Source organism: Embiotoca jacksoni, unplaced genomic scaffold, assembly GCF_022577435.1.
Source record: "Embiotoca jacksoni isolate LCO1_2020_lvr unplaced genomic scaffold, fEmbJac1.0.p SCAF_16, whole genome shotgun sequence".
Taxonomy (NCBI): domain Eukaryota; kingdom Metazoa; phylum Chordata; class Actinopteri; family Embiotocidae; genus Embiotoca; species Embiotoca jacksoni.
Window position 1 is genome coordinate 2,597,965 of NW_027185296.1, and position 11,878 is coordinate 2,609,842.

General features: G+C 40.4%; 2 protein-coding genes across 12 annotated transcripts; both read right to left on the bottom strand.

The window, feature by feature from the left end:
• Positions 1 to 213: 213 nt before the first annotated feature.
• mbd3b (methyl-CpG binding domain protein 3b) lies at positions 214 to 9,188 on the bottom strand. 11 transcript variants are annotated; one of them, XR_011178290.1, is made up of 9 exons: positions 6,683 to 7,782; positions 6,213 to 6,281; positions 5,471 to 5,630; positions 4,244 to 4,381; positions 3,841 to 3,931; positions 3,467 to 3,644; positions 2,827 to 2,979; positions 2,148 to 2,195; positions 214 to 1,590 (listed from the first exon to the last, which is right to left on the bottom strand). XR_011178290.1 is itself a non-coding variant. In XM_069150226.1 (8 exons), exons 1-7 carry the CDS (start codon positions 9,026 to 9,028, stop codon positions 2,832 to 2,834), a joined length of 798 nt encoding a protein of 265 aa, XP_069006327.1. In that variant the 5' UTR covers positions 9,029 to 9,188; the 3' UTR covers positions 214 to 1,590; positions 2,827 to 2,831. The 11 variants fall into 11 exon arrangements, 9 of the variants coding, with proteins under 9 accessions (XP_069006327.1, XP_069006328.1, XP_069006330.1 ...); XR_011178291.1 differs by having other exon boundaries at positions 2,110 to 2,195; XM_069150226.1 differs by lacking the exons at positions 2,148 to 2,195; positions 6,683 to 7,782 and adding an exon at positions 9,015 to 9,188.
• A 100-nt stretch (positions 9,189 to 9,288) lies between these two features.
• Positions 9,289 to 11,797, bottom strand: LOC138198670 (cytochrome b-c1 complex subunit 10-like). Its single transcript, XM_069150232.1, has 3 exons — positions 11,652 to 11,797; positions 10,585 to 10,721; positions 9,289 to 9,683 (listed from the first exon to the last, which is right to left on the bottom strand). The coding sequence occupies exons 1-2, from the start codon at positions 11,714 to 11,716 to the stop codon at positions 10,601 to 10,603; spliced, it is 186 nt and encodes a 61-aa protein (XP_069006333.1). The 5' UTR covers positions 11,717 to 11,797; the 3' UTR covers positions 9,289 to 9,683; positions 10,585 to 10,600.
• Positions 11,798 to 11,878: the final 81 nt, after the last annotated feature.

The following is an 11,878-nucleotide window of genomic DNA, read 5'->3' on the forward strand; positions in this document are numbered from 1 at the left end:
ACGTTCTGCACTTTGTCCAGGCTCACATAAAGACATGAGGACTGTCAGGTTAACTGTTAATCTGTGGGCGGAAGCAGTGTTTGGAAGTAGTCTGAACCATCACTGTGAGCTCTACGGAAATTTTTAAAACATTTAAATGCATTTCTGGACACAGTTACAAGTGAAAATGTACTTTCATCATTAAATGACACAAAAGGAAAGACTATCAGCAGATTTTGTGACATACTGATTCATTTTAATAAGTAATACAATCAAATTCATCTCAGCAATCAGCCTGCTGATATTGTGATAGGAATTTCATGATCTCAGCTGGATGCAATTTTCTTCAAACAGGGATTAAAAAATACAAACTTATTATTCCTCAGCTAATAGATGGAAAGACATTGGTACTTAATTTTAACTGTAATTTGCTGTGTCACCAATTTTGTGCGTGGGTTGAAGAGGAGGCAGCATGTGTGTGGTAACATTGACACATTAAGAAAAAAAAAACCAAAAAAAAAAACCACAGACCGAAGCTGTGACGGTAACAAAGCCTTGAATAGCAATGTCTCACATCATCAGTAAGCACCTAGAACCATGATGAGAGTTAAAAACAGTTATAAACAGTTAATAACGAAAGAGGTCTCAGGTCATTTCTCCCCCACTGCGCTCGGACCCGCCACGCACTCTTTTTAGTATTGTTTAAAGTCGTATGACAGCGGGGTCAATGCACCTATGGCAACAAGCCTTTCAAAATGACGTGTCTCCTCTTTGGTCAATACTGAACACGACTCATAGGACAACACAGCTGACATTAAAGACAATATTTCCTGAAAAATTACAACAATAAAAACTTTGACTCTGTCCACTCCCATAGATACACACAAGCATCAAAACTAAACCATCTGCATTAGTAACGTCAGCCGCCTGCAAGGTCGGCCCCGACTCTGAATCAACTTAGCTTTACTCAATATACCGGTTCCACTAGAAAAAGGACTGTGTGCGATGTCGGATTACTTGTGGAGTGCATCGTAAAAATTTAAGAGAGAGATGCTAAAAATATAAAACATTCATTCTCAATCTCCCCGGAACAAAAACACCAAACAAATTGACTTTTTTGTGACGTAAAACGTTTAGATTTGACTTGATTGTCGCAAAAAAAAAAAAAATACAAACCCATTCAAAGCCTTTTAGTACAAAATACACTGATCATTGAACCCTGAATTTGACACATTGTAGATAAGTTATTTTGAATATTTGAAAGTTCATTTATTTTATTTAATGTTTTTAATTTGTTTGTTTAATTTCCTCATTAAAAATCACGTGGGCTCAGAAATACTGCAAGAGTCCCATCCAGTGGAGTTAATGGTGAATGGACACATTTGAGAGTTGAGGTGTTTCTGAATGGACACATTTGAGAGTTGAGGTGTTTCTGGGGTCAGGCGAAGGGAAAACACTTCTTTAGGATGAACTGGAGTCAATCGGGTTTAGATTTAAGTTGAGCGCCGATACCGGGAGACAGTTCTTCAGGGCTGGACTGGAATAGGGGGTCCTACTGTTCATGGTCGTGTGTGCAGGCGTTGAACAAGCCCATCTGGACTTTACAAAAACCTACAAGAGAAAAAAAAAACACATCAAATTTATTCTGTTGTTCTTTAAAATGTTGTAAAATATTCATTCAACGAAGTGCAGAATCCTGTCATAGGGATCAAATCTGTGACAAACTCCAAATAGTGATTTTTTTTTTTTTTTTTTTTTTTTAGATTTGCTAAATGAATTCAACAGTTAAAAGGTACAAAATGTAAGAATTCTAGTTCAAAACATTTAAAAATTAAACAAAAATTATCCAGACAATGTAAAGAAAAATCAGTTTTGAGACTGATGTCAAGAGATATCTAAATATTGTGTTGTACAGATGTCTCTGGGGTTAGCGTGCGAAGCAACTAGCCCTGTCCTGGGTTGTAATACCACCTCGCACTTCAAGAGGCGAGAGCGAGTCGGTGTCCAGTCTGTCCTCAGTCCAACATGAGAGGAAGAAGTGGAATATTTTCAACCTCTTGTTAGAATGAATTAAACTGGAAACACACCGGTGGCTGAAATTCTTGGTAAAACAAACGAAACAATCATAACCTTCGGTGTTGCTTTCCACCGCTGTAGACGGCTCTTACCACGAAACTGTTGAAGTTTGATGCTGAACCCGCAACGTTTCTTCTAGACTGGTAAATAAACAACCGTTAATGGAGTGATAGATTATAAAGATAGCCAATTATGTAACATTTGTAACAATATTGATATCTTTGTTAAGTTGCCTGTTTGTTTATTCGCAGTTTGGACCCGTTACAATAGCTCTATGTGACAAGCTCAATGAGATTGTCTGAGAGCTATCGCCAAACGGGAGGCAATTTTATGTAGCAAACAAACCGTGTACTGGACAACCGAAGGACATTCAGAGCCTTCGGTTCAGTTCCTTGTTACAACAGTCTTGCTAAAAACTCAAGATAAGCAAGCTGTGACATCAACTGCAGGTTTAAGCGTGTTTCATTATTTTAATTTGAGTCTATCCTCAGCTGGGTCCATACAATCTAACTTTACAATGATCAGTTAGGGCACAAAATTTGACCAAAACTCGGAGCTGAACTGAGGACAGACTGGGTTTTACACTGACTCACTATCACCTCTTCATGTACAAAATGGTTTTTACAAGATGGGACTTACATTTTACATATTGCGCCTTTAAATTTGAGAAGATTATCAGTTCTAAGCCACAGGTGGGACAGAATTACATGGTCATACAGTGCATCTATAGGCCCTCGTAGGCCTGAATTGTCCATGAATGTCCTTGCTAACCTGTGCTATACGCTCTCCATGTCTTCACTGCCGTTGCCCTCCTCCTTCAGGGCCTCTCCTTCGTTGGCAGCCTCCTCGACATGGGCCAACATATCCGCCATGAGCGCCTCCTCCAGCCTCTTCCTCACACTGTACACCAGCTCCTCCTGTTTCCTACACACGAACACAACAGGAAGCTGTTACAGTTGGCAGTTACAGCTGCCTATAACAGACATGGAATCAGCACAGAGCAGATGGTGCGTTTCTGCAGAGATCAGTGGTCACTTGTTATGGACTGTGGACAAAATCCACTCCGCTAACACTGGGCAGACCAGAGATGACAAAAACAGACCAGCTTACTTCAAACTGGGCAGGTATCTTTGCCGATAGCCATGACAGAAATGACTGGCATATAAAAGATAGCCGATATGGCACCATTTCCACTGACTGAGCTGTTATTTCCTGTTTTTAAAACACACTGAAGGAGATCTCAGCATGATTTCTAACACAACCGCTGCACATGCTGAGAAATTTTGCTCAACTCCAAACAGGACTTTAATTTTAGATACCGGCTTCTAGCAGTTAACGATGAGGATATGACAGTGAAATAAAAAAATTTTAAAAAGGTGGCCTTTGACGGCATCGCTCTGTGATTTCCCACCTGATGTCCTCATCGGTGACTATGAAGGCCTTGCATAGCGGCTGTGCAGTGTTGAGCCAGACTCCCGGGTTCTTCTCCACGGCGGCAGACAGCTGCCCGGTGATCGGAGCGGCGCTAGTGTGCAGGGCGCTCGCTATGGCCGACAGGAGAGTTTTGTCTGTGCAGCCTGGGCCAACACCTGAGAGAGCAGCACGGTGGATGGTTATCAGGCACTCTGAAGAAGCATCATGGTTGTAACTGCACTTGCATAAAAAAATAATGACGCTGTTATTGAGCTGTGGCAGCAACACTGCTCTTATAAGAAATGCAAAAATGTCCCTTTAGAAAATAAACTTAAGTTTTGTCTGAGGAATTAATGTCAAACTGTGTTTCACCTTGGAGGCCTTTAGGCAGTTCCATTGTTTTCACCAGCTCCTCTGCAATGTCATAAGCATTAAGACCACTGAGTTTCTTCTCCCAAAATAACTGTGGACAGCAAATAAAAAGAGTTTATAAAAGAGAAAGGGAAACTCAACACTTTAGATGAACACAAACAGCAGCAAACAAAACCACCGTCACCATATTTAAACTCAACTGTGGTTCGTCCAGTTTCACAGCAGCGCATTTCCTTCCAGACTGTGCAGCATTTGTTATGTGATACTACACGTTATTGAATCAGATAACAGGCTTTTCAGGTGTGTGTGTGTGTGTGTGTGTGTGTGTGTGTGTGTGTGTGTGTGTGTGTGTGTGTGTGTGTGTGTGTGTGTGGGATCGTGTTAACGCCAACAGGCTGCTCACCTGTCTGGGCTGGTCGACGGCTTTCTGAGGATCTGTCTTCACCTTGTTGTTGGGATGGTTTGTAACCTTGGTAACAGGCTGCTTAAAGATGGAGGCCGTCTGTCTGACTGGGAGCGATGTGTTCAAGTCGGGTTTGCCCTTAAAAACAAATCGAACACAGAATGCAGGAAGAGATCAGGAAGGAGCCAGGACAGGAGAAAAAGTGTTACTCCAAGAAGCTGTTGATTAATACCACAATAGATGACATGCTTGGTTTGTTAATGGCTTGCTTTCACACCAACTTCGTTTAGCAGGGGCCTTCGAATTTATCAGGTTTTTCCAAACTAAATATAAAGTATGAAAGGTGACAACAATCCAGACCCGACCAAAGGAGGTGGTCTTGGTCCGGATCAAACTGAACCACGGTTTTGATTTGTAAGTAGTAAGAGTGACATTAACTGGAGGTTGTGGCTCAGTCGGTAGAGTGGGTTGCACACTAATCGGAAGGTTGGTGGCTCGATCGCCAGCTCCTCCTGTCCACATGCCTAAGTGTCCTCGAGCAAGACACCGAACCCTAAAATTGCTCCCGATGGTGTACCGTCGGTGTGTTGTAAGTCGCTTTGGATAAAAGCGTAAGCTAAATGAAATGCAATGTAATTTGTTTGCAGTTTGAAACCGCTTCCTGGATGGTTCGGGCTTTTGGGCCAATTACAGGAAGTTGGCGCAAAGAAATTAATCTGTTCCTTAATGTTTTTAATAAAGGCACCCGGATGAATTGACAACACGCCGACGTCGGACGCATGTTGTCTACAAACCAATTAAGATATCGGGACTTAAGTACGTCACCCAAAGACTGAAACGTGAAACCAAAACAAACTGGATCAAATGTTTACAATGAAACAAAAACATGAAACCTGGCTCAACCACGGTCCGGGCTTTCACACTGCCACCGGGTGTGCTGATGAAATGCATGTGTATAAGTTACTGATGATGATGATGATGATAAGACTCTATAAGTCAATGACATGATGCTTTACAAAATATACAAAAAAAACTGTTTTTAAAGGCAGTGGCTGCGCATTGCACTGTGCACATTTAACGAGTCAATTGTGGCAATGTCAGAGGCTCTATATAGACGTTACGCTCAGAGCTCTGACATTAAAACAAAATGGCACAATATATGGGAAATATATCTGTATAGTATTCAGTTTAGTCAGCAGCTGGCCTCCATTAACCCGTCTGTCTCACCTTGTTCTGGTTGTTGTTATCATATCGCAGTCTCTGACGGTTCTTGTTCAGCTTGCTCATCAGCATCTTCCCCGTGCGGAAATCGAAGGAGCTGAGGTCCATCTGGTTACCAAGGTAACGGGCCAGCTGAGGCTTGCTCCGAAACTTCTTCCCAGATGGACTGGCGAGGCGTGTGGAGACATGAGAAACCATTATATTAATACTATCGGTTTCCAAAAGAACAAAACAAAACAAAAAAAGGGCCAGAAGAAAAGACATCCAGACAGAGACGGAGTCAGGAAAACAAAACCAACAGATCACACTTATAAACACAAACAGCAACGTGCAACAAGTCCAAAGCAAGAAGAAGCAGGAGACATTCAAATGAGCGATGACGCTGAAATCACATGGCCAGCACTTTATGAAATGGATGCAATCTTTCACGAACACCCTACCCAATACCAGTTATCGATTAAAAGCTGCTTGCATCTTAGCGAAATGAATATTATACATTAACTATATTTTATACACAGCTCTGAGAAGAACCTAGTGAAAACTTAGTGAAAACAATGTAAACATGGCAAAACTAACACTGTAACACCAAATGTCTCAAAAATGGAAACATTGTAGCTCCACATGTGGGAACAACATGTTGCCTGAGCAATGACCAACACAGGAACAACCGTGGGTGGATACGTGCTCATGCAAATGTATCTTGCACCACACACCAGTTAACACCAGTAGGATTGTACAGTTAGCCTACCACAAACTATACAACCGACCCGCCTCCCCCCTCTCTTGCCTCTGTTCCTCATCTTGCTCTTCTCCTCTGCTAAATGAAAACAAATCTGACGTTGTTGATTCACTTCAATGGGAAATAAAAAAAATTAAAAATAAAAATAATAAAAAAAAAAAAAAGAGTATTGAGGTTACACTGAGTTTTATTGATCAGGCGCGAACTGCTCCCGCTAAAGCCCCGCACGGCTGGACAAGACTCCTTCTTATCCCCAACAATGGTGAGAGGAGATGGCCTGGCTGGCCTCGATGCCCCTGTCGCAAACAAACCTTCCCCCCCCCTTCCCTCCCCCCAATTCCCCTCCCCTCCCCTTCCCAAACTTTACACCGAGCACTGTCCCCCCCCTGATCACACTGCTGACTGCTCCGCAAAATCGCTGTCTCGTGCTCCTAGAAGTTGTTGTTGTTTTTTTTTGCAAGCCCTCGGTCGTTTTGTACCTAAAATAATAGACATCGCTTTTTCCAGCTGACAAACCCGACTTTCTGGTCACTTCTTCCATTTTCCAGCCCTTGGGGAGAGCAGTGCAATCCCACCTTTTCTTCTCCATTTCCCACGCGAGTAGCCTATAAATCCACTAAAAGTTACTGTAATTAATAAGATTGGGTTTTAGGAAATGTGTCGATTTTTTTTTTTTTTTCATAGGTGGCAGGCCTATCGCTTCCTACGCTTTTGTTTCGACCATATTACAACATGCGCCCTCCGTAATGGGATCTCCCTGCTAACAACATCTCGTCTCTTTGTCGTCGCGCAGATCGCTCCGCCGCGGACTCGGCCACATCACTACCTGCCCGTCTCGCCGGGGCACGAGGGCTTCATCCGCAAGGAAAGCAGGACAGCGCGGCGACGTCAAGACAGCGCGAGATACGCGGAAAAAGACAGGAAGTTAGGAAACCATGATTTCAGAATAAAAGCACAAATGTCTACTGGCGTAAAGCCGCCTATTGGCATCAAATGTGGCAGAGGTGCGAACAAGTCTCAAATTTGGTTTCATGTTCGGATATCTATTATTGTTTTATTAATGGCCTGAAATGTTCTGTGTGCTCATGGTAGGCTTCATAAAACATGTATCCATGCTCTATGTACACTAAAGATCTTCATTTCAATGGGACTTACTATATAGGCTATAAACTAATATAATCATACATATTCATTTAAAAGTTTGAAATAGTATTAATAGTAGCAATTATTTTGTCGTAACCCTTTCCAAATAGCCCAAATCTTTGTCAGTAACAGATGATTACTTAAATAATTTCACAATCATACATGAATTAAGAGCTGCAACGGATTAGTTGATTAATCGATTAGTTGACCGACGGAAAATGTATCGCCAACTATTTTAAAAATCAATGAATTATTTGAATTCTGATTGTTGCTTCTTAAATGTGAATATTTTCTGCTTTCTTTGGTCCTCCATGATAATAAACTGACTATCTTTAGGTTGTTGACTGTTGGTCGGAACAAAACAAGACATTTTAGGTGGCACCCTGGGCTTTGAGAAATACTGGTCGGCATTTATATATATATATATATATATATATATATATATATATATAATTTTCCGACATTTTAAAGACCAAAAAGCTAATGGATTTATCAAGAATGTAAGCAACAGGTTAATCCTAATAATAAATAATAATAAAGTAACTATCCATCTAATCCGTAATGAGAATCATTATTTGTAGCCCTACTTGATTATTAAATGGAGTATACTGAGCTTGAAACTATTGATCCTTACGATAATTAAGTAGTTCTTTAAATATATTTCAGCCTGCGAGTTCATTTGTATATTCAGAATGTGTTTGATCAAATAATCTTAACTCCACGGTCCACTTGTGAGTCTTTTTTTTCTTTTTTTTTTTTCCTTGAGCCTCCGAAGGGAATTAAAAAAAAAAAAAAAAACTTCTATCAAACATTTGAATATATGTTATTTAATTATCCCAAATCTTTGGGTGATTTAAATAAATCAATCTTTCAACGTCATTCGAGCCTTTTATATTGAAATATCTTATCGGAAGTGTTATTTTATATTCTGTCCAGCTCGACGCTCGCGGCTAGCACCGCAGCTATGTTAACCTATGGGAAACATAAATTAGTCTATTGCTACGAATAGATCGTAAACAGTAATCACGAAGCAGCGGTGACAACGATCCTGAACGCCGCCGAGCGATCAAATCGATCAGATGCCGTGAAATAAAGACGTTAATTTGAGGCTTACGAACCCAAAAATGTGCAAGTTTCATGTAAGTGAACCTGGAGAGCCGTTTCACCACGACAATGCCGACCGTTGTCATTCAGACTTAGAGCCGGCTTTTATCAATGAACAAAGTAGATCTTAGCGATCAAACAGACAACCATTATAAAAGCATGTCAAGCATGTTTAGAGACTATTTGTGTATATAACAACAATGCAGGGGGAGGGGGGAGGAGGAGAAGAAAAAAAAAAATCATTCACACTTTGTATGGCTACAATCTATGTCGAAATAGCAGACTGGATGTCGACGCAGTACCGACTCCATGCTTAATTCAACATTAGCTGTTAAATGTCAGGGGAAATTAAGCAATACTACAATGACGCTTAAAAAGACGCACGGGCTGAAAACCTCTGCAATGGTATTTGCAGGATGCGAGACCAAAGAATGTCTTTTGACTAATCGATGATAAACATACTTTCCAAATACATTGTAAAGACGACACATTACGCATCGAACGCTACAATTGCGATTAAAGCCCTTGCTGATGGTTTTAATATCCTTTAGAGAATGTACTTACTCGTTTTTATCCATCTTGGAGACACTATCTCGTTTTCTCCCTCTCGCTGTGTTAAATCCCTTCTCCCCTCTCCTCTTTCAGTCCCCTCCCCCTTCGATGTTAGAAATGAAAAGACATTATCCACGCAAATTTCGCAGTCTGGCTGATAAAATGAGCATAATGTCTGGCCGAAACTGGCGTTACTCTCGGTGTGCAGCCGGGCTGACAACACACGAGAAATGTCTGCGATTCGGCATAAATCAGAAATTCTATTATCGGAGACCACACAGGTGCATTCTTTTTAATAAACATTTTTTTATTTCGCCCAACTTTTATAGTGCAAATATTCAAAGACCAGGTAAGGTGCACAAGCACCCCATTGCAAAAAAAAAAACAAAAAAAAAAGTATTGTTGACAATTTGATGGCAAACATGCATGTGAATAAACATTCAAAAACATTCAAATACGAGCTCGCAGGATAAATTATAATGGTTGGAAATGTACAAAATAAATGGACATATTAGGGTAAATTAAAGATTTATTCACATTTCATAATAATGGATGAAAAGCAGCATCCCGAGGTCCAAACTCCTAACAAGCCCTCAGTGACTGATTGTTGAGACAAGGGATCCCACTTAAGCTTGCGCTGTGTAAGCAATCCACCCATGTGCCCATCCCCAAGCTGTGATCCTGTAGGCAGACACATGGCCACTTCATTAGCAAACTGTACACAAACATATCTGTTTGAAAAACACCTCATTCCTGTGATTGTTTAATAAAATAAATGAAAAAAAAAAAAAAAGCTTTGTCTGATGCTGTAAGTGAATGGTTTCTGACATGACTCCAACCACAGAGGGGTTTCAGGGTTTGTAAGGGTCGGGGTGAAGGGCTCCAAAGGATTATAAATATTAATAGGGCTTGGGAATGTCAATATAGGTATAATAATATCAGAATGTATATCATGGATATTATCTGGGATTTAGCTTGCAATATTAGTATTAAATATACACAAGGAAAACACAAACCGAGACCCAAAATATCGCCGTATTATTGATTATGATATACAAAGTTCAACATTTTACCGTGACTAAAAAAAGTTTTATTTCAGTGTTCAGTAAAAAAATTTTTAAACAAAAACACCTGGTAGCACGTACGTGGGTGGGGAGAAAGCTAACGACCAATCCAACTGAACACAGCAAACGAGAGTTTAAGGGGAAAAGAAAAAGCTCAGCCAGACATCCAGGCAAATTTAGAGATGAAATTGGTCAGAAAATGCACTTGAAATAGGATTTAAATGTCAAAAGTGCAAAGGTTACTGTTGGGTTCATGTAGTTTTGCAGCTGGCAGGAAATTAATGTGTTCATATTACTGTTTTGTCCATTTTTGAGTTATAATATATTATAATTACAAACATTTAACCTTTGCTTAAGCACATTAATTGTCCGTATTCATTTTGAAGCCCCTGGCTATTAACACTTAACACTAGTGTCTATTTAATCTATTTACCACAGGAAAATAATGCAAACATTTGTCCACAGTTGGTTGGCTCTGGTTAATCCAGAATGAATGATTTCCGTGTCAATTCACTCACATGTTAAGAGTTGACTTTACTCATCCTTGGGGAACTTTCCTTTAACGTAAGGCACATAGTCTAGAATTAATCTCCAGTCAGTGAAGTGGACGACAGCCACGCCGCCCACTGTTCCCCACGCAACCATGTTTGGTACCCTAGACAAAAATTAGGCAAAAAAAAAAAATTCAACAGCAATTACAGAAGACATTGTGAATCTCAACAGCAATTTGGATGATTATACTTCAGGCAGCACGATAATAATAATAATAATAATAGAAAAAGGAAATATACTTTTCTTTTTAATCAGGAGGACATTGAGGTGTTGCAGAATATAAAAAAGTAACAGACAGATATTTTTTTTTTATTAAAATTGGATTACACAGTGATGACTAAGAAAATAGCTTTAATGCTGGTTTAAGTTTCACATGGGCAACAATTAATTTCTCACTGGAGGAAAGGTACAATCAATTACTTAACTGATAGAAAACAGGTATCAACAGTCAACTGGGATTTCCATTCCTCAGTTAATCAAAAGGTCAAGATAATAATGACATTTTTGTTCAGCAGTTATAATCATACAGGCATTAAAGTGGTCATTGCAAAGATAATCCTCATTTCTGAGGGAGAAAATTAAAAAAAACGACAAAACAGATGTACTGGATACCAAAAACACCAAATACGTGACACAGTCGTCCTTTGAAACATCGTTTAATTTGGAACAATTATGAGGTTCATCAGACTCATAAACTGGACACACGCGTCATGGAGTAAACAGAGATACAGTAGGTTTCCCTGTGTGAGGCAGGCTGACTGGCAGGGAGTCTAAAAGTCACAAATCCTCAGTGTCACCGTCCTCATTCATTGATCTAGCTGCGAGCAAACATCTGGTCCTGTGATTATTCTAACGAGCTGAGCCGGCGGGAAATAAACAAACAAACAAACAAACAAACAGGCTAGGCTACAGTTAGCTGGTGATCCAAACAGGTCACGCAGAAGAGGACACGGAGACGTTTGTAAACGCGACTAAAACCAAACCAAACGTCATTTCCACCACCGAGCACCCTCCTGCTGTTGATGTCACTTACCACGTCCTCAGAATCGTGATGTACTTGGCACCGATGAACTTGTTCAGTAGTTTCTGGACCATCATGACCTTCTTCTCGAAGCTCGCTTAAAAGTGCTTCTCGCTGATGCCTGGTAAGGACCCCGAGCTGCCTCCCTCTTATGCCTGTTCAGAAATAGCCAGGCGCGTTTGCGTGCCACAAGCTCAGGGTCGTTTCAGGCCACCATTTTAAAAAAAAAAAAAAAAAAA